Raw genomic sequence first — 23,339 nt, 5'->3', positions numbered from 1 at the left:
AGTGACTGTAACAACTCATGAGATTATAAACCAATGTCAGGACTGCCTATATTTTTCAGTTGCAACCCAAGGAAGTGAAAACCGGGATTATGTGCAGCATTCAGCACCCTGACAATTTGTTTAAAAGAAACTTCTAGCTCCTAAGTCTATATATAGGCTTAAATGTGTTAAGAAGTTAAAAGGAAAAGCTAAGTAGCAGGTAAAAGTTTGGCACGAACATTCTACATAACTGTAGTTCCCCATGATTTGCAGAAGCAAAAGGAAGAATGTAAAACAAGCAAATAAACACATGTGCAGAATTTATTCACGTTGCGGAATTCAGCTTTTCATGGCACAGAATTTGTTAAAGTGCACAGTATAGAAAGCGCTCCACTGAACGAGCCCATTTCTAAGCTAATTACAATATGCAATAATCAAAGTAATCCCTCCTCCACTCTTTTAGCTACTTTCCTAGGTCCCACTCATTTCATTACAATATGGAGAGGTAGCAAGGAAATGAGCTGTCCGGTACATTAAGACCTTCTTGATACTTTAATGTGAAGTACCATTCGTTACGAATCAACGAGAGAGAGAAAATGCATAGACAGGAGGCTGGTTCCTTTAAACGTGTCTCAAAGCCACCCACTTGAAGAGAATTTCATTTTGCTTTTTCCTTCAGAAGAAAACCTTCAATACCAAAAACAATGGGAATAGAAGCTTTAAGACTTTTTTTTAAAAAATAAAAAATAAAAAAAGTTATGGCATAATAATTAAAACCTCGCCGGCTTAACCTTTCAGTTTAGTCAATCACGTTCTGATTAGTTTCTATCTTGTTTCAAAACAGCATTACATTTAAATAAACTGATCCCAACAATAAAACACAAAGACCCACTTGATTTCAAGAGCAGCAGCAATTAAAATGCCCAAATTAATCACACACACCCTCTCCTATGTGCCCTATTTGGAGTGAAGATTTCAACAGCTCACACGAGAACCACTGTCCCTCAGAGCCCATCGTCAAATGCCATTATCCAGACCGGGCCCCCACACAGGATGAGACCTGGGAGCTTCCAAGAGAGGGTTTTCACAGAGACGCTGATGTCCGCCATCTGCAAGTCGACGAAATGCCATTGACTCCTTTGGTTTTAGTGTCATTCCCTTTGGAAAACGAGTCAGCTGGAGACTATTGCAATGAAGTAACAGAAACAAACAGTCCAGCGCAACACATGGCGCAAGCCACTGTCTACACCGTTTGGGACAACGTCCTTGTCTGTTTTTCTTCGGTACATTTATTCCAGAGACTGCGCACTGAAGGGAGTCTGAGTTTATCCATGTTCTTGCTGTAAACATTGAGGAATATACCAAGGACAACCAGCAAGCCTGACCACACGTACCTAAAATGGAGAAAGAGGGGTGGAACAACACATTAGCAACTGTATGTATGTATGGCAAGGGTCTTGTAGGAAGCAAAGCGGTAGTCCCAGAATTTAAAATTGAATTTGTAAAGGGGTGGAGGAATATGGTAGACCGAAAAAATTAGCTTCCATAAGTATTCATCTGCCTCGGTAGAGCTGAGACTCTTAATGTCAGGGCTGTGGGTCAAGCCACATGTTGGGCAAAAGATTCCTGCATTGCAGGGGGCTGGACCAGATGGCCCTCGCGGTCCCTTCCAACTCTATGATTCTAAGATTTATAATGCATCTTCTAATTTCCATATAGCAAGACGGGTTTGTATTGTCTCCGAAACCAAGGTTTCCATTTATTTCACAAGTCAGTTCACTGCTATTACGAAATGTGCGTTTTCCAAATTTCGTGAGTGCTAGGACATGTTTTTGCTCTAAAAATTGGGTGAACACTTTGCTGTTATACCTATAAAGGTTTATTCTTAGTGACAATAAGCACTGCCTGCCTTCTGAGCATCCCAACTTCTGTGTATGGGTCCTGGAAGGAAGGATGCCACACACAAAAAAAGAGGCAGCTCCCTATGGGGGGCGGCCTCTTCAGCTACATCTCTGTATGGAGAGCGATTGAGCGCCCCCCCTGGTGGAGAGGTGGGACAACATTATCAACCCTGGTGAAGACTGATTAGGAGATAAGAAGAAGAAGATACCCTGCCTTTCATTCCCCTTAAGGAGTCTCAAAGCGGCTAACAAACTCCTTTCCCTTCCTCCCCCACAACAAACACTCTGTGAGGTGAGCGGGGCTGAGAGACTTCAGAGAAGTGTGACTAGCCCAAGGTCACCCAGCAGCTGCATGTGGAGGAGCGGAGACGTGAACTCGGTTCCCCAGATTACTAGTCCATCGATCTTAACCACTACACCATGCTGGCTCCCGAACACATAACAAAGCACACATCTTCTTTGGGTGGGCCTTAATTCATTTTAAAAGTCTGTTTACGTTTGTGATGGCATATAATTTTGGGGTTTCGGGCAAACAATGTAACAACCTCCCACTTGTAGCCACGTATCAAATTAATTTATCCAAGTGCCCCTTAGTTCTGTTCTTGCTTCTGTTCTTCATGTCTTAAGCTCATGCACCCCACACGAGTCAAGGACGGAACAAAAACAGAAATCCCACTGTGGGTGTAGCAAAGCATAGGCTTGCTTATGGGATGTACTGGTAAGAATGCAGGATTAGGCCTTGGGAGACCAGAGTTCAAATCCCCACTTGACCAGAAAGTTCAGTGACCTTGGGCCAGTCACTAACCCTCAACATCGTTGTGAGGACAATATGGAGAATGGGAGAGCCATCTATGCTGCCTTGGGCTCCATGGAGGAAAGTGGGATACAAGTGGAAAATAATTAATAAATAAAAAATCCCTGCAGGTGGGCCATAAATTATCAAAAATTTTTATATGATGCTGTCAGCGCTGCCCAAGGTCCCAGCTCACACAAGACCAACGCTGCTTCTTGCTCAAGTTAAAAAGTCTTTATTGAAGTTCAGTCTCATTTCCAGACGCGCAGCGCGCAACGCTACATCTATCCATCAGACCGTAGAAGTCCCATCTGAATCTCCTCCCCCCTGACACCAGCTTAAGATTCTAGCCTTACTCCACCTCTTCCTCTGTTCCTTCTTTCTCTGGGTCCTTCTGCTAGTCGGAGTCTCAGCCCTCCTAGATTCTTCTGACGCTGATTCTGCCGACTCTTCCCCCCCCCCCTCTTTCGGGCTTTAGGACTTGGCTCCCAATCCGGGTTTTCTGCTGTCCCGCGCTCCTCCACATTTGAACTTGGCGCGCGCGCGCAGCCTCCCACTTTCCTTCTGACCGTTACACTTGTGTCACTGCTCCCCCTTTCGGGGAGGCTAGCTGGACCTGGACTTCCCTCCATCTCCCCACTCCCCGATGGAGGAGAAGCTGGTCCTGACTCACGTGACTCTTCCCCCCCACTGTGCTCTGGTGGGGGAACTGGCCCTACTCCTCCGCTACTCCTTTGGGACTCCCCTCTGGTTCCTTGTTTATGGATCGTCCCCCCTGGGACTCGCCTCGCCCTTACCATAGGCGCCCCCTCCTGGGAATCTTCTGATTCGCTGGAGAAGCTCATGGAATCTCTCGGTCCACTGTCATATTCCCCTACGCTCCCCTCTGATTCCTCTCCTCCGCTCTCTATTTGCTCTCTCCCCTGCTCTTCTGCTCCTGAGCCTCTGACAGATGCGTTCAGTGATTACATTTAAATCACAACATTATATACATTAGGTGTATTAATTATAGTCAATACATGTAGATGGATACTTACTGGAATGTAAATGGCTTTGCAAAAAACAGAAAAGAAAGTACAATTGTCATGGCTTTTCTTCCTGTTGTGACTGAAGGAAAACAAGTCCGTTAAAACATTAGTTCCATCCAAACTAAAATACAGTTTCAATGCACCAGAACAGAAGCATCATGCAAAGGATGGCAAACGCGGTAATCACAACCTCACGCCTTACTGCAGCTTGCATTTACTTGCAACAGACTGACATCATGGCCCCCAATACAGAGAAAGTTAGCTGCACTTCAGCTCCATCAAAATGAATGGCATTTAAGTTAGGCATCACCAACTTATTCTCTTGTTTTCACATCTGGTTTATTACTAGTCTTCTCTGGATTTAGAGGGGTGGTGGCCACATGGGTGCTGCTTTACATCTGCCACAGTGTGCGGTCTATGTAACGGCAAAGCATCAATGTAAAGTTATTCCAATAATAACTTTATCAACATTCACCAGGCTACAGACACAGGCTATTTTTAAAAAAGAGACACACAAAAAATCTGCTTGATCTAGAGCTCTGATCCAATGCTGGAAGAAAGCTCTCATGGCTGGCTCTCTCAGCTGGCATGATGATGTGCAATGCTTGAAGGTGCTTCTAAAGGGGTCCCAAATTTTTTGGATACATGGTCGCCCAGAGGTGGTGAAGAAAAGGAACCAGAGAGACCAAAATCATTGCATGAGATCTTTTGTGTCTAACTACATAATATGGGCTTTAAATCTGTGGATCAGTCAGCAAAAGGTTTAGTTGCTTAATCAACGGAGAACCAATTGTAATTGAGAAGAGTACACTGTCATCCAGTTATGCTTTACGCTTGTTTTGGTCATGATTCATTACTGCAATAGGGATTTTTTTTTAATGCATTAAAGGTAGTTTGCCTAACTGTGAGTGGTAAGGTTTGGTTCTATAATACAGTGGTACCTCGGGTTACATATGCTTAAGGTTACAGACTCTGCTAACCCAGAAATAGTGCTTCATGTTAAGAACTTTACTTCAGGATGATAACAGAAATCGTGCTCTGGCAGCGCGGCGGCAGCAGGAGGCCCCATTACCTAAAGTGCTGCTTCAGGTTAAGAACAGTTTCAGCTTAAGTACAGACCTCCGGAACCAATTAAGTACTTAACCCGAGGTACCACTGTAAACTGCAAGTCTCTTCCTTCCTTCGGTATCTCAAAATGGCACCTACTGTCTAACCGATTCAACTGATTAACTGGGAAAAAGGCAGATGATCAATCTATCAACCGGATCGGTTGCTCTAATAAATCTTGCAGCATTGCTGGCTGGTTACTGCAGCTCCAGCCCATGGCAAGCTCCTCATCCCCAGCACCTTTAGGCATCTATACACCCAAGCAGACTTCACAGGGTCTATGACTGTGCATGCTGGAATTCCCCTGCAGGCACAACAAGGTCAGCAAATTATGTTGCTCAGGCTGCCTGTCAGTCTTCGGCTTGAGCAGAAGATTTTGTAGTTATGAAGCCTTTTTTATAGGGCGTCTTATCAGCCTTTCACCATACCGTATATCTGTCTCATTCTGCCACAATCCCCTGCAATGAAATAATATGCAGCAGTAACACAGAACTTTCCCCCCTTCTTCTTCAATGGATAGCCAAAGCACTTCTTTATGGATGTGTTAAATATTTTATTCCCATTTTATAAAAAATGAAAAATGGAGGCACGAGAAGGTGAAGTGATTTGTCCAAGGTTATTCGGGTGTTTGTTGCTAGAATGAAAAGGGGAGCCTGACTTTAATTGGGGAGGAGGAGACTGTTCCTCCTATTTATGCAATTTTTAAAAATAAAAAAGCATCATTTTTCCAGGTCTCTTAACTGCATTTACCTAATGGCAGGGCTCAATGAAGGCCGACAATTGAGCAGCCTAAGCTCACACTTTAGCTGCTGTGGTATAAAAGTGGAGACTTGTATAGCTGCCAAAACTGCATCCTCTGCTGGACAAATGGAAAAGTAATATGCAGCACTGGCCTGTGTGCCATTTAAACAACTATACTGCAGCATGCTTGGCGCTGGCACCAGTCAAAGTGACCGCAACAGCCTTCAGAAACCACCAGGCAGATGGCAACCCTTTCTATCCTTGCTGACACACTCCTCTCTAAATGGGTTTGCATATACAGCTGCTTCCAGGGAAGGCTTAGGACCAAGACCCTAGTGCAGAAATTAGAGATCCTGTGGCTCTTCTAGATGTGTATGGACCTCACCTCCCATGAGCCCTGACCACTGGCCATGACAGCAGGGGCTGATGGGGGCTTGGAGCCCAACCTCTTGGAGGTGGGGGGTAAATGATCCTTTTCACCTTCTCTGTCCTAGTGCAGACACAGACTCCTTGCCTGTTGGACCTAAAGATGCCTGGAAATGTTTCCAGGGGAGTGGAAACATGCCCCCCCCCCCGCTGGACTATAGGGTACAAGGCCGAATGACCCATCTCCTCATCAGTGCAACAGTAGGCTATCTGTCCAATGTGGGTCATTTGATCATTCTCCCCAAGTCTACTATGCTGTCAGGGAAAATTCTTGGATGTGGATTTAAAGTAAGGCAACATATGCTTCTAATATACAAAGACTAGCCCCAGAAGTCAGTTTGATGTATTTTTCTAAAATAAATTTTATTAAGGTTTATAGAGAAAAAGATAAAGCTTAATATCTTATCCCCCCTCTTTTTTTTAACCAAACCAAGACTTTTATCTGCTTGATAGATGGGTCTAGGATCCTTCTAGAGCTTCTCACCCCACCCCCTTCTAAGGTTAATATTTGGTCCCACCCACCACCAAATTATTTCCAGTATTGATTCTGAGAACGTATTTGTCATGCCTGTATAACTGAGCAGTGAATGTAATGCTTTAATGCTACTGAATTGACAGAATTCTTATTCATATATAATTGGAATCCTGTTGAAGTAAGGAAAAATGAAAGACACTCCCCCCTCCCCAATTTACAGTCAAGGAGCTTAGAGATGTTATAATTTAATCATTTCTTTTTCTCTACCTCATTTGCTTTTATACACATTTCTTTTCCATTTAATACATATCTGCCGTGCATTTTTGAATTGCAAATGTGTGGAAGGTGACATTTACCTCTGCTGCAATGATCTATGTATTTGCGCAAGCAGTCTGGTAGGTGGAAGCATCGGATCAAAACAAAAAAAGTGGTACGTATCTAAGACACGCTACCCCTCACCACATGAACCCATTAAACCATTCACAGAACAAAAGAACAGGAGACGGAGCAGAAATAATGTACAAGCTTTATCCCAAATCTGGATTTTTTATTCAATTCTTCTGTTAAAAAATGAACTAAAAAAATGAACTGTACCTGTCACAGCTAAAAGTGCTCCAAAGATTTTAATCAGGGCTAGGACAAAAGAGATTCCAAAATAGCCAGTCAAGGAGAACAAGAATGCGTAGCCGTATGTTTGAACTGGGTGCTGCAGGAACAAGACAAAATATTAAATGGAGGAAGATGCAAAACAAACCCCGAGGTACTGCAAAATGAAATAAATGCCTTTAATCAACTGCCCGAACCAAAATAACAAAATCTTAAATCATTCACGATTTTATTTATTCTTATTGGAAAATTGAGGAAAGTCATAATGAAATGATAAAAAAATTACTCCTGGACTTTTTGAAGAATAAAAGTAATTTCTGATGAGGCTGGGTACATATACCCAAGTCAATGGATCAAAGAATCAACTTTAATGCACATTTGTTTGTTTGTTTATTTATTGCAGTATAATAAACAATCACTCATAAGAAAAGTATCAAGTGCAGTGAAAATCATCAATGCATCATAAAAAAAAGTTCAAGCAGGAATGCAAAGCCTCGTAATGTGATTTGGTCAAAAATAATCTAACAGCACATGAATGGGGGGGAAATCACACTTTTTTTAATGGAAAAAAATTATTTACCTTTGAGCAAAATGTTACTGCAGGGGTTAAGCCACTAGTGCATGTCAGTCCCAATAAAATATACAGGAAACCTATTGAATAGGAATACAAAACCTGGAATAGTTAAAAAAACAAATTATTTTAATCTTGTGGTATTTTTAAAATGCCAAATATAATGTGCGCTCTATTAGCACATCTCTTTGCTGGAAGAATGTAATCTCTTTTGAAAGTTACGTTTTTCAAGTATAATACAGGCAATAACCTCAGTTATTAGCTTCTGAGTGACTTGCTTGATAAACACACCTCAAATGGCAATTGATATACACTTACAAGGTGATTCTCTGGTTAACAGATCTGCCGTTTTATACAGCCTTGTTCTGAGTGATAGTTACAGTTATCATGAATTAAATGGCAATTGCTTGCATTGGCCTTACCCAAGTTATACAGCAGTAGTTGCTGGTTGTGAAGACAAATCTTTTAATTTTTAATAAAACTCTGTCTGAAGTTGCGCTCCGGTCTCTTATTTTTAAATTCACAATTTCTCTTGCCATTAACTTAGGCCAGAGCAACAAATGTTTACTATTGGCAACAACCAGACAGGACTATTCCTGTACAGGCAACCCTCCATTTACGTGGGGGTTATGTTTCGAGGTACCGTACACTAAAGTGAAATCGCGTATATTTGAAACACCATTGACAAAGCCTAAAAACACTCTGTTCTGCCTCTGCCCCACCCCATTCCTCAATGTTTTTGTGATGTTTTCAAGTCACTTCTGAGTTCAGTGCAATGCACATTTTTTAATCATGGCTGACCGACTTAAAATAGTAGACAGAAATAGAACAGAACTCCGCCCCACAGCTCCCATAACTGAATGAAATTATAGAAGGCAAACATTTACCATTTCAGAGTTGGAGCCATTGTGCAACTTCATAGCCTTTTCCTGCACATTTCCTATAATGGCGTCTGCACAGAGGGCAAGGGATATAAGGACCACACCTTCAAGGAATCAGAAAAGGACATAACATAAAATAAAGCAATAGACGCATACTCTAGCATTATGGATAAAATTCACTGTTGCACTAAGGCAATTGTTCTGTCAGTGCAAACGTTTTTGCTCGCCAGATCAAACTCTCTCTCCTCCTCACCAAAACTGGAATTGTCTCATTTGTGCAAGTGGGATGCCACAAATAAATATTGCCCATGGTTCTTCTGATGTAGACCTATTGGAGTCATAGGTGCCAACTTCCTGGGGCCCTGGGTGCCTGAGCGCCCACAAAATTCCCCATGAAGGGGCCGAGCACCCACAAAATTCTGTGCCAGGGCCATGGGGCCAATTTGGCACTCCTGATTGTAGTTTAGAAAACAAGGGTTATACATTCTCTTATTCTCTGCACTATTAAAATCTGTGTAAGACCTGCTTTTTACATATGATGCAAAGAACAACACAAAAGCAACCATATTCTCCATTTTGAGGGGGGGGAAAGCAGAAGGGAAGACAAACATTTAGAGGGATATACTTTGCAATATATATTCTTTCCAGATAGCAAAGAAAGCAACAACTGCTTGACGTGCAACAACATTTAAACATTTTAAATCAATCAAATCAATTAATTAATAAAATTAACAGAATCTGTATTGCTGCATATTTAGGCTTATTGTATTTCCCCATTTTTACACAACATCGCTTACCATGTTCTTCAATACTATTAAAAGAGCCTTAAATCTAATTTTCCAGTCTTTGATGGACACAATATGGGTGATACTGTTCACACAGCCGATACTTTAAATTCACTCAGTTTTTATGTTTCTAACATTTGTATCAGCAAAAATTACAAGTTCCGTTTAACCTCAAAGCTCAGTTTTGTCTCCTTGGGCAAAAGCTGTCACATGTAAATAGATTTGCCCTTGACAATGTGAATGTTTAAAGAATTTTGATTAAATTATGCAACTCAAGAAATGCTTCAGCTAAGAATAATACAAGCTTGAGTGTAAATGCTTCCACAACAATTTGATTATAAACTAGTGAAAGGAAATCTAATATTATTTAGTGACCAGGAATAGGGCTGCATGCACTGCAAGGCAAGTTAAGAACTTGACATTGTGACTGACTTATGAAAACTTTATTTCAGCACAATGACAGCAAAACATTTTGCTTGAGACACATAATTTTTTAGCAGGACCCAAGGCAAATTTGAACACAACGGCCGTACTGGGATGTCAACAAAACCATAGCTTAGTGATGAGATCAAGCTGCCTTCTGTGCTCCTTGCTCACACAATTACAAAGAAGAGTTTTGAAGCGTTTGCTTAGGTTTGATGTTGACTTGTGACGTTAACATTAGCCACCGTTGACAACGCCATAAGCCACAGTTAAGCAGAAACAAAATTGAACAGTTCTGAATTCCTTGTGGAGGAGGGACAAAGGGCAGAGTTTTGATTTGTTCATATCATGCTAAACTATAAGTCGGTGCAAGGGTGGATAACCTTTAGGTTCTTCATATCCCCCCACTTTTGACAAGTGGGCATCTCCACCCATCATAATGACATCAGGTGAGGTATCCCACACACCTGTTAAAGGTGGTCCACAGGGTTGCGGGAAAATAGTGATTTCACGGCACTACACAAGGTTTGCACAGTGTTTCAAAGTGCTGCCGACCAGCAGGCTTAAACTCCATCGCCCATCAGCTGAGAGGGAGGGAATTCAAGGCTGCTTTCTGTGGGGATAAGTTGCATGCACAGGTTCCCAGTGGATAACTTCTGCAGCCAAACCAAGCAGGCTTGAACTCGCCACCTATCAGCTGAGGAACTTGGTCAAGTAGCTGAATCAGCTGCCACTCTACCTGCCCCACATATGACATCGGGGGGGCAGGTAGGTGCCATTTAGGGGGAATGATCTGGTGGGTCGTATTTGGCCCACAGACTGGTGGTTGCCCAACCCTGGCTTTACTGTGACATCTGAACTGGCAGACTGAATTTCCTGCTGTAGTGTAAACGTTATTTGTTCTACACCAGGGGTCAGCAAACTTTCTCAGCAGGAGGCCGGACCACTGTCCCCCAGACCTTGTGGGGGACGGACTATATTTTGGAAAAAAATGAATGAATTCCTATGCCCCACAAATAACCCAGAGATGCATTTTAAATAAAAGGGCACATTCTACTCATGTACTAACACGCTGATTCCCAGACCGTCCACGGGCCAGATTTAGACGGCGATTGGCCAGATCTGGCCCCCGGGCCTTAGGTTGCCTACCCATGTTCTACATCCTACCATCCATGTACACAATACTTTAAAGCACAAGCGAAGAAAGAAAATCAACTCCCTATCTCAAGGGAATTTAAATTTGGACAGTGGCAAAACAGATGAAGGGGGAAGCCAAGGTCAACATAAGAAATATGAGCAAATGCAGTTTACATAAACTTCATTGCAGTTGGCCATGAAGAGTGGGGGTTAAAGCAAAAACTTCAGAGAAAAGGAAGGAAACCTGGCACCATCCCTACAAGTTCAGGCTGCTTTATTGTATGGATCTATGGATTATGTGTTCTTCCTTCCATCTCCTAATGGATTGACAATTCATTTCTCTTAAAAAAATAATAATAATACTGATAAAAGTAGAAATATACAAGCCTGTTGCATTACATGCCCAAATTCTGGCAGTAAAGTAAAACCCTGGTTATAATTACTCAGAGTCCTAAACAACATCTCTTTTTTTGTACAGCAAATACACACATGTAGAAACCAGCGATAATATTAAGCACTGAACGAAAGCGATGGCTTTACATAGATTTTTTTTTTTGAAACAGACATATGGGATCAGCTTTGCCCTCAAAGTGCATAGTCTCCTGCTTCATTAAGTATGCATCTTGTAAAGGTCGTGGAGTTCGACTGCTATTCAGCAAAGGGTTCTGCTTTGCAGAACTCATTTTCCTGTCTTTTTAGTTTTTATTTTCCACATTGAAAATTGCATGCGAAAGTATATTCCCAGGCTGACTGCAAGTGAAGTATTGAATAATGAGGAAAAGTCTAATTTAAAATTGAAATTTTAATTAAAAAATAAAGCTAGGATGCAATATGGAAAAGTACAGCATTCTGTTATATTGCGAGCAGAATGCAAAGGGGTATATGGCTGGCTGGCATTCCTTCAGGGGAATGGGTTCCAAACCTGACCTCTTCAACCATTATGAAAACAGCTTTTTCTTTTTCTTTGGTAAAATCAACAAGGAGGTTCTCCTTCACAATAATAAATAATAATCATAATTTATTATTTATAACCCGCCCATCTGGCTGGGCTTCCCCAGCCACTCTGGGTGGCTTCCAACCAAATATTAAAATACAGTAATGCCTCAACCATTAAATCTTCCCTAAACAGGGCTGCCTTCAGATATCGTCTAAAAGTCTGGTAGTTGTTGTTCTCTTTCACATCTGGTGGGAGGGCGTTCCACAGGGAGGGTGCCACCACCGAGAAGGCCCTCTGCCTGGTTCCCTGTAACTAGGCTTCTCGCAGTGAGGGAACCGCCAGAAGGCCCTTGGCACTGGACCTCAGTGTCTGGGTAGAACGATGGGGGTGGAGACACTCCTTCAGATATACTGGACCGAGAAGCTCTACAGAAATTTTCTCAGTGGCTCTTAGGGCACAGTCCTAATCCTAGATCCATAATCCTAAATCCACTGTGATGAGAGAGTTAGGACATGGCAGATCTCTAGCTCAGCCAAGCAGGTTCCCAGCTCAGCTATGCCACTGTATGTCCCCCAGCCTGGCTCTGCTGGAGATACGCCAGTTTTCTTCTCCAAAAACACATCAATTCCTATCAGAGTACGAATTTCCATTAAAGATTTTACCTGTTAAGTCAAAATTCGGTGCAATGGTGCTGTCAGCTAGAGTAAACCATATTAAGCCCAAGCTCATGCACACTGCAGCAGAAACGTCCGCAATATTGTAACGTTTTCCTGTGCAGGAAAAAAGGGAGAAGTTGACACCATGCAATGATGGAAGATTTAATTCTTTGGTTCATTTGGTACTGAGTACACAGCAAGTAAACAAATATTCAATTCACCGCCTAACTCAAGCTCTTGGGGCCAAATCCTAAATCTCATTATCAACCTTGTTGCTGCTTGAGCGTGGTCTTTTTCCACACTGGTGCAGTAACATATATAATAAAAAGAACCAATGGGAAGCATGGATGGAGTTACACTCTGGCGTTTGGGAGCCCAGAGTACAGTCACACCTTGGATCCTGAACGCCCTGGAACACAGACGTTTTGGCTCCCAAACGCCGCAGACCCGGAAGTGATTGTTCTGGTTTTCGAACCTTCTTTTGGAATCTGAACGTCCAACAGGGCTTCCAATTGGCTGCAGGAACTTCCTGCAGCCAATGAGAAGCCGCGCTTTGGTTTCCAAATGTTTTGGAAGTTGAACGGGCTTCCGGAACAGATTTCATTCGACTTCCAAGGTACAACTGTACTGGCATGAGAAGCATCCTTTGTCTCCTTTGCTGGACTGTTGTGTGATGTAGCAATGCAGAGGCAGCAACCATTCCACTGGAGGAACATATGAACCAGCCCTCGGTGGCAATATCCTGACACCTAGTATCAAAATAGGTGGCCTACAGATACATTTTCTGCCAGACCTGAAACTTTTTAACATATAGTTTTGTAAAGACGTCTAAAATCTCGGGGCATGTGGATACTGAAATTTTGCAGGCGGTATGTTTCACCTCCCATTCTAGATGCTTCAAAGGTATTAAGAAGTGTTGAGCCTAGAATGTTTAGTTTAACAGGTAAAGAGAATTTCAAGTCTGAAATCAATCTCTGAAATCTAACTTCATGATCATTAAGTAAACCAACAATTATTACTACTGTTCTCAGCTGTTTCACTTCATAACCAAATTCAAAAAAACTAGCCAGCTGCACTCACTAAAAGCAACAAGAATGCCAATTCAAAGGGCGGTTTTCCTAGGTTTCCCAAAGAGTAAAAATAACCCATATAAGTGAGCCTCTCTCCATCAAATGAAAGCAGTAGCACCTTGGGGATTTCATGAACGGAGTTAGTAGATAAATTATTCTAGGCTCAGGCAAGAAATGTCAAACTTTTTCAAAGTGAAGCCACCACCACGAGCCTCCCCAAAAGCGTTAACAAGACTCAACCCTGCAGTGTTAACTTTTATTAGTGGCTGAGGTGTAGCATGATCAGCACAAAAAATGAAGGCTCTGGTCATATCCTTAAAGAAACACAAAGACTTGCCTCTCCTCCCCAAAAATAATTCAACACAATAGAATTACACCCACTTTCACCAAACAGGGTGTGTGTGTGTGTGTGTGTGAGAGAGAGAGAGAGAGAGAGAGAGAGAGAGAGAGAGAGAGGGAGGGAGAGGGAGTGTAGTGGAGGAATATAGGTCTCAAGAGACACTCAATGCAAGTTCAGATAATAATTCTGCCTCAATTACCAGCTATTTACATTTTGGACAGTCTAAATCAGGAATGCATCAAAAATACTTTCCCAATCACATTCTAAGATTCTCCACCCTACAAGTTGCTTCTAGGCCTCCTTTGCAGTTTTGTCTTGATTCATTTTGGTTACTGACTCAAATTCAAAATCAATCCAGGATTTCAAAGCAACTTAAGACCTCTACAGTGAGGCAATGGATAGAGAGGGTTTAGGGAAGAGAAAATAAACCATTGCTGGGTCTTTACAAGTTTATTTTCTGAAATGAACAGCATTCAATAGCAAGAATAAGGCATACCTTGTATAAAGACTCCTCCTATCATAACTGGGATCAGTTTACAGCACTTGAAGATTACTTGTGTAGGATAATTCAGATATCCCAAGGAGGTATTTGATAAACCCATTGTACCCACTGTTAGAAAAGCTATTATCATGTAGGTTTTGCCTGGGATCCTGGAAAATATAAATGAAGCTCTGTATTGGGGAGCAAATGTCAACACTAAAAGAGAGGCTTTAATATTGTGGCAAGTAAAGATTAATAACCAAACTGGTGACTTTTCATGGAATTCAAATTAGTGCTGAAATCTGAATTTATTTTTTATTTAATTAGATATAATAAACCAGAAAACTTAACTACTGTATTATCATTTACTGCCACTATGTTGGCGATTTATTCTATTTTACAACAGAAGATATAAAAGCATGCTATTTCATGCCTTTCATTCATTGCCCTACACAGACATGCAGAATACAACATATTCTGTACCAATCAGTGGGATTAATCCAAAATAACTGTCCTGAGAATAGTGACTTTCCTGTAGGTTCAGATAATATAAAACCTCAAACCCCTGAACTCTGTATATTATACAGCCCTAGGAAAAAAAAATTAATGCCCAAAGAAGAGTTGGGATATGAACAGCCCACTTTCTTTTCTGAGCGGCCTTTGGAACAAACTGGAAGGCTGCTCTTACAGGTCTTCCAGATTTCAGGAGTAACTTCTCGGGAGTTACTGGATGGGAGATCTGTGATCAGGAAGGTCTACTTCATGCATGGAAGCTCCCCATACAGTCCGTTGGATCCTAGCCTTTTTGCAGAAGTTTCCATTGTAACACGACTCAAATATTTCAGAAACTCTGGAATCAGCTGACATCCAGCATGTGATGTGAACAGATTATAAAAGCCACAAAGAAAAATGATTCTCTTTTTCAGTATAAAATAAATGAGAAATGTATGCATCTGTTGCTATGTTTTTATTAATTTTAAAATTTGTGCCAATTAAGTGATCTTAAAGTAACTCCCCACATTAAGAGGGGAGGGAGAGAAATTCAATACTCATTTTTCATTGGGCTGACAGCTCCACAAGTCAACACCATGGGCATTGTCATGGAATCTCACTAAATCAGACAAAATGTTTAGAAATAATATTTGACTGATTTCTGCCCCAATTCAACTTCACAAATCATTTCTGGTTAAATAGTTAACCAAATTTAACCCACATAATAATCTGAAAAAGTAAGACTATATAGATAATAGCATACCGTCTCCTTTTGTCCTGAATAAGCTGTAGTTCTATGAGTCCAAAAATGGAATAAAACCCAAATTGCACTAATGTAAGATACCACCCAAAGGGTTTAAAACCTTCCACTGAAAATATCAGTTCCTGGAAGAGGGAAAACAGAGAAGCATTATATTTAAAGCATTGCCTATGTGACCATGTTGTATATTTTTAACTTTTAAAATTAGACTTACTCAGAAATTTGCTTTAACATTTTTTTGCCTCCCAACTTAAAATATTGAACAGAATTATCATTAGTTTAATGAATCTGGCTAACCATCCTGTCAAGTTAAGACTTGGTATTAATTTGAATACTCTTTCTGACTTGTTTTTAATTCATGTACTTTGTTTTTGAACATCAGTGTGAAAAGCAAGCACCAGCATTAGATATCCTATTTTGTTGGCCCATTGGGTGGGTTTTAAACTCAGAGAAATGTCCCCTTCATCTACTCACCTCTTGTGCAAGACTCCAGCATGACATAAGTACATAAGGAAAACCCTACTTGATGAGTCCATCAAGGCTTGCCTTCCATTTCTAAGACTGATGAGAAAAATAAGGCCCACTCTCAACTCTTTGCTCCTCAGCATCTAGATTCAGACTGCTTCCTAACATGGAGCTTCCATTTGGCTATCATATAGCCATTTATGTCTCCGGATTTGTCTAAACTCCTTTTAAAGACTTCTAAGTTATTGGCCATTGCTATCATTGATGTAGAGAATTCCCTGTATGATTTATGCATTGTATGAAGAAGTTCTTTGTTTAGTCCGTCCTGACTCTTATCAACCTGTTTCCTTGGGTGATCCCAATTTCTAGTGTTATAAGAGAATTTTCTTTGTCCTTCCTCTACACCATTCATAACATTATAAACTCCTATCATGCCCTCCATCCCCTAGTCATATTTCCCCCCTCAACTATAAAGCATTAAATCATTTTAAACTTTACTAAGATGGTAAGGCCATCTGAGGGCCTTCTTAGTAGTGGCGCCCGCCCTGTGGAATGCCCTCCCATCAGATATCAAAAACCAATTATATGACCTTTCAAGGCAGGAAGCTTTTAATGTCTTAGGTCTCGTGTGTTCTTTTATATTCTGTTGGAAGCTGCCCAGAGTGGGAGGGGCAACCCAGTTAAATGGGTGGGGTAAAAGTAATAAATTATTATTATTATTATTATTTTCATTACCCTTTGCTGCACCTTTTTCCAGCCGATGGTATATTTTTTAGAGATGTGGCAACCAGAACCGTACACATTATTCAGTGTGTTATTCATATCAATCTGTTATGGGCACATTTTACTGGTGTTTTCTTTTAAATCTCTTTCCCTAATAATCTCAGACATGGCTCTGGGAGATTTTACTGAAGCTGCACACCCATTTGATGTTTCCATTCCATACACCAAGATTCCCAAATCTAATTCTTGTTACTCACGGCTGGTTCAAACCCTATCACTGTGTATGTGAAGACAGGACAACAGGTCCCAAGTTGTGTCTTGCCAGCTGAAGCTAAGATCTGGGTCCGGCTAGATGGAAGACATCTCATGGTTCTACTGCCCTCAAGACATTCAGGATGATGGTAGTCTGGGAGAGGACATTCTCACCAACAGCGCTTAAATCGTGGAACTGCCTCCCTGAAGAGGTGTTGTGCGTGGCATCTCCACTATATTGTTTATATGCTTTCTGTTGTATGATGAAGACACACCTTTTTACCCTGGACTTTGACAACTGACACTTCGACATTTTTAGGACCCACCCTATTCTTGTGGCTGTAATTTGTTTAAGCTTTTTTTCGATAATTGCATTTTCAGACTGCTGTGGCCTATCATGAAACCTTTGGGTGACGGACAGGTAATAAATTAAGTAACAGTAGAAAATAAGCCCTCATATCTGCATCAAGCCACTACAGATTACAATAGAATTTTATTGAGTAATGCATTATTCTGAAGAAGAAAACACAAACATTACCATAAGCAGTGAATTACAACACTTACCTGCAGATATCCATAAATAAGATAAAACAGAAAGACTCCAGAAACGCAAATGAAAAACTGGGTAGGCTTGTTAAATTTGCTGAGATTAATGCCAAGGACAACTACATCATCTACTGATTTGATGTGTGGCGACATAGCTTGGGACTTTGAAGGTACGCTGATAGAAACATACTTCCGAGAGGAATTGAATTTCAGATCCATGATTCCTAGCTTGCTGCATTCGGTGGCGATGAAATATTTGATGTTTGTTTGAAAGCTGGAAGAAACAAGTTTAGACTGAATCACGACAGCATTCAAATGAAAACCACGACAGTCCCACATTCCAAGCACAATTTTAATTTTAACGGAATCAATCTTCTTAGATTGATATCCTTGTAGGATTTTTAAAATTTCATTATTATGGAAACCACCATGCCAACCAAGTAAACAAGCATGCACCATTCCTTCTATATGACTAAAATCTCTGATCTTGATTCTAGAGAGGCAGCAGAATTAACATAAGACTGACTATAGATAGGAAATTTGACAATTCCCAATTTTGTTGGCTAAACTCGACACAGCTGCTTAAAAATCAAGCTTCAACAAATGTGAAACCAGCACACTTCCCTCTTCTTGAAGCACACCCACCTTGGATTCACTAAAAAGGTGGGGGGAGATTTAAGATCAGTTATAATCTTTACTGCGTCAGCCATCTTTCTGTTAAAATACACTTGCAGCAGGGGCATCCCATGTGCCTCCATAGATGCTGGATAGAGACAGTTCCCTGCTCTGCTACTATAAAATGGCAATCTTAATTTGTGAAACCAAAACGATGTGTACATTCTCATCTGTGAGTACAGGATAAATGAGAATTTAAACATTGTTGTATGCTACCTTTATTGCAAGGTGTTTTGAGTAAAAGAAACAGGTTAGAAAGTAAGGAACTATATATGCAATAAAAATGTATTTATTAAACAGAATGTCTAGCTGGATTTGTCAGTCATACACTGCTTCAAAACACTTAATACAGTAATTGCTAACTGTGTTACACGACAAGTTTTTTTCTGTTTTGCACCTTCAGGCTAAACATACTGTTCAGTCAATGCTCTCTAAAAGTCCCTATCAGCAGCTTAGCTAGAAGTTAGTAATTAATTTTCATTTGCCTGGATTTACTAGTAAAATGCAACTTTATGCATTTGGGGATAATCTGTGGAAGTATCCCCTTTATAATTCTTTACTTTGTGGTAAGTGTTTCTCCACCTGAGAGAGCCTTCCTTCCCCCAATAAAATGGATCCAAGTGGAGATTGCTCCTGCACAAAGCTTGTGTGAGTCTTCAGCGTGTGTTGACATCACAATGCTTACAAACTGAATGCATTACCGCTCTACTTATTCCTCCCCATGCTTTCTTCCTTTCTTTTTTTCCAGAGTTAAGATCACAAGTTGCCAAACAAATCCTCAGCTGCTCTTTCAAAAACAAGGAACACCGACCTTTTCATTTGTGGTTGTGTTAAACTGACAGCTGCCATTGATGATTAAACAATGGATCTCTTGAAATGAGCACACATCTTAATAGAAAGTGTATCAACACATTTACTCTCCCCCCAAAATCTTTTTTCACTTGTCTCCTTTGTCCTTGTCACAAGCATGCTTACTGAAGTCTGGCTAGCAGCTCTTCAAAAACGGATAAATTCTCTGTATGTGCCAAACTGGGCATAGCTGCAGATTGAAAAAATCAGAATACCTGTCATCTTGGATGGAGGGTTAAAAATCTTCCAAGTCTGATCACAATTTTTTTAATAAAAAGTAGAGAATACATGTTTGAAGATGTGTGTGATAGGAACATAGGAAGCTGCCTTACACCAAGTCAGACCGTTGGTACATCTAGCTTGGCAATGTCTACACTGGCAGCGGGTTTTCAGGGTTTCAGAAAGGGTTCTCTTCCCGTTCTGTCGAGAAATGTAATCTGGGCCCTTTTGCAAGCAAAGCAGGTTCTCTATCACTGACCGATGACCCTTGCCCAAGAAGGGTCAACTAATTTATTATGGAAAAGGTGTCTGGCATAGGAATGAACACTTTTCCCTGTGAGAGTTGACCACAAATCACTTCTGTGGCAGGGACTCTGCACAAACTCTGCACCACCTCTTGACAACACGTCTCGGTTACCCTCCTTAGTCACACACATTCCAACTTGTCAACGTCCCTCTTAAAATTGTGGTGACCAGAATTGGACATAGTATTCCAGATGTGGTCTGGCCATGGCAGAATAGAGTGGCGCTATTGCTTCCCTTTATCTGGACGCTATAGTTCTGTTGATGCAGCCTAGAATAGCATTAGCTATTTTTTGCTGCTGCATCAAATATCTAAAGGGCCGTCATGGAAGATGGATCAAACTTGTTTTCTCTTGCTCCAGAGGGAGGACCTGAACCAATGTATTCAAGTTACAAAAAAGGAGATTCTGACTAAACATCAAGAAGAACCTTCTGACAGTAAGAGCTGTTTGACAGTGGAATGGACTTCCTCGGAACGTGGTGTACTCTCTTTTGCTTGAGATTTTTAAGCAGAGGTTGGATGGCCATATGTCATGGATGCTTTAACTGAGATTCCTGCATTGAAGGGGGTCCCTTCCAACTTTACAATTTTAAGTTGAAGAAGAGGATGCTAGCTCTTTGTATACTTTGTGTTCTGTCTCTCAACAACAGGTGAAACATGTTTAAACAGAGACACAATTTTAACAGCTTTTTTTTGGTAATATTGTTTCTTTTTATCTTTTGTTGCTTTTGTCGTAAGCTGTTTTGGATGGGCATTTGCCCAGAAAAGTGGCAAGAAAATGTTTTGATTAAAAAACATTCTAAAGAAAACAGAGAGGCATGCAGCTCAGTGGCAACATAAAACTTATTGTCCCAATGTTTTCCCATATACATATAACAGTCGTTGGTAAGAATGTAAATGTAAGTACAAATGGGTGGTGTAAAGTGCACAAGGGCAAAGAAATCAATACTGGGCTACAATTCTTACTTATTTGAAAGTAATTCTCATAGAACTCAATCTCGCAGGTCATTTCTTAGTGTCTAGGATTGGGCTGCAAGCAAATCTTGAATATGCATGTTCAATTAAAGGTAATTTGGAACGGATGTTTTCACCAAAATATCCTCCACCATCACATTAAGAGTTTTATACACACATAGTTCTTATTGTCCTTCCATTATTACAGGAACGTCTCAATCCGGTGTGGCTATACTGTGGCGAGGCAGAAATGGCTCTAGGATTGCCAAACACATCAACCACAACACAATTCCTTGCTTTAACAGCCGAAAAGAATGTGCCTTTTCCCAACAATAATATGTAGCAGTGGGCATATTTCATTCTGTTACAATGTTGTTAAAAGGCACAATGGACTGGTTCACGGGTCATGCAATGCTAAACCATGACTGTGTGTGTGTGTGTGTGTGTGTGTGTGTGTGTGTGTGTGTCTCAGGGAGGAGATCAGAGGCATTTCATTTCTCCAACACTAATGGATCCTGGTGGGTCACACACACTTTGCAAAGGAGCAAACTGTTTTCCTCTTATCTCCGCATCCCCCCTCTTTTTTTTTTTTTTTTTGCTCCAATCTTGCTTTGGCACTGTGATTTCAGGTGGAAATTTCAGGGCAAACGCATGGGTGGAAGGATGCAAGAAAATGCAGTAACAGGTTGTTTTCCTCCCCACTTCTTCAACCCGCAAAATGTGTGTGGCCCACTCAGAATCAGCTGGCAGTGGTGCAAACCCAGTAACGCAACAACAGCGACTTGTAAGCGTATCTGCCGCTGCTTTGCATCCCATCTTTTCAAAGAAAGAGAAGCTTATTGGTGCTACCTGCTGCTCTCCCGCCCACAGCACCACCCCAATCCACTCTGACTAGCCCACTTCTCCTTTGACATCTTGCCTTGCCTTCTGCAGCTGCCATACAGGGTGAGGGAATTAAAGTCCCATTCTCCCCCAACCCATTCAGAAAGAAAAAAGGCACACCTGAATGGGTGGCTGAGGGATGGAGCCCAGGAACCCCCTCCACTTTTGCAGAGAGGACATTGCTGCCATGTGGCAGACAGGTGGAGGATAGGGCCCCGCGGTCTCTCCACCCCTCACAATAGGAAAAAAGCTAGTTGGCCTGCCTTGCCACTGCCATGCAGATGGGCAAGGGGTGCTGCCCTTGGTCTTCTCAATCCACAGGAAAAAAGCACCATCTTTTATGCGCTTTGCAGTTTCCTCTCCTTGCACCAGCTTTGGGAAGGGAATGAAATTTATGTCATGAAATTATGAAACAGGAAATGTTATGTGTTGCATAGAAGGCAATATGCACCCTGGTTTCAGAAGTGGCTGCAGAGCTGGCCCAAGACATTTTGCTGCCTGAGGCAAAGCGGCAAATGGTGTCTCCGCGGCCAACCTTGCACAGCCAGGCAAGTTATTTTGATGCCTAGGCAATAATAATAATAATGACAATCACTTTCCCACTCAGACAGTAAGAACACAACAACAAATCACAAACCAATTTGCTACCTTTTCATTAAGGCAACCGAAAGTTGCTTCCTCAACTCTTCCCAATAGAAGGGGCAGCCCAGAGCCATTTGGCGCAAGTTCCTCTGAGCATAAGCTACTTATGGGTCAGTACACCTAGCTATTTGCCAGGTTGATGGCTTGAGCGCACCTGGGAGTTGGACTAGATGACCCTAAGGATCCCTTCCAACTCAACAATTCTATGGTTCTACTTTCCTAACCCCAACACTAAATCTGATCAGCCAACCTCCCTTTAAGCCCGAAAGGGAAGGTCCACAGAGGTAGCAGCTGGAGAAACCATCTCCAGAATGAAGCAACCCCTCCTGCCTTTCTCCCCCTTTCCAAATCTCTCCATGGGAAACCGGACTGCAGGGAGGGAGAGGAGCCACACTGGAGCAAGACCCGTTTTGTTTCCGTTTCCTTCGGAGCATAAGCCTGAAAATGCAATGCTAAATCCTTTTACACCTTCAAGCAAACAAAATAAACGTGATTCACACTTTGTAAATAAAGAAATCGCTTCTCTTTCAGAGCTGAAGCCTAAAAATGCAATGTTTTCAAATGGTTCAAAACAAATGCTGTTTGCAAATAAAAGGTGTGGAAAGGGAGGAAAGCCTCTGGCTGTTAAAGTAGAAGGTTGGTGGTTCGAGGCCACCAAGGGTCGGCGGTGGGAAGGATCGCAGGGGGGTTGGACTAGATGACCCTTGGGGGTCCCGTCTGTGATTCTAGGGCAGCCGCGGGAGGAGGAAGCCGCAAGAAGAAACAGCCACGGACCACCCGCCCCCCCCCCGGCCAGGCGTGGCTCAGCCTCTCCCTTCCCCGCCCAACTTCGGGAGATGCCCTCCCGGAAGCGGCCCTCCCTCCCACCCCGCCGTCGCCGCCTCCTCCCCCCGCGCCCATGCCAGTACCTGAACCCGCAGAGGCGGGCTGGATGGGGCCGCGGCGGGGAAGAGGAGTGCAGGCAGCCGGACACCGTCGCTCCGGCCCCCGCCGCCGCTCCCCCTCAAGCGGCCAAAATGGCGGGGAGCGCCGAGCTATCGAGCCGCCACCGCCGCGCGTCGGGTTAGTTGCTCGGCGCTCTTGTGGCTCCGCCTGGCGCCGCTCGCCGCGGCTTGGAAGCGGCCTTTCAAAGCGGGAGCTGGCGGCGCTGGCGCTGCCTCTGCCTTGCGCGGGCGGGCGGGCGGGGCAGGCGCGAGCCACGTCGGCCCTGCTGCGCGCACCGAGCTAGAGACCTTTCGA

The 23,339-nt window shown here is 42.3% G+C and overlaps 1 protein-coding gene across 2 annotated transcripts; it reads right to left on the bottom strand.

Annotated features, from left to right (window-relative positions):
• Positions 1–282: 282 nt before the first annotated feature.
• Positions 283–23,130, bottom strand: SLC35B3 (solute carrier family 35 member B3). Of its 2 annotated transcripts, XM_053396931.1 has the most exons (10): positions 23,009–23,128; positions 17,594–17,849; positions 15,593–15,714; positions 14,353–14,507; positions 12,453–12,560; positions 8,515–8,612; positions 7,637–7,729; positions 7,045–7,156; positions 3,711–3,780; positions 283–1,373 (listed from the first exon to the last, which is right to left on the bottom strand). In XM_053396931.1, exons 2-10 carry the CDS (start codon positions 17,792–17,794, stop codon positions 1,223–1,225), a joined length of 1,110 nt encoding a protein of 369 aa, XP_053252906.1. In that variant the 5' UTR covers positions 17,795–17,849; positions 23,009–23,128; the 3' UTR covers positions 283–1,222. The 2 variants fall into 2 exon arrangements, with proteins under 2 accessions (XP_053252906.1, XP_053252907.1); XM_053396932.1 differs by lacking the exon at positions 12,453–12,560 and having other exon boundaries at positions 23,009–23,130.
• Between the last annotated feature and the right edge of the window lie 209 nt (positions 23,131–23,339).

Source organism: Podarcis raffonei, chromosome 7 (genome assembly GCF_027172205.1).
Source record: "Podarcis raffonei isolate rPodRaf1 chromosome 7, rPodRaf1.pri, whole genome shotgun sequence".
Taxonomy (NCBI): Eukaryota; Metazoa; Chordata; class Lepidosauria; order Squamata; family Lacertidae; genus Podarcis; species Podarcis raffonei.
This window is presented reverse-complemented; position numbering and strand designations above follow the sequence as displayed.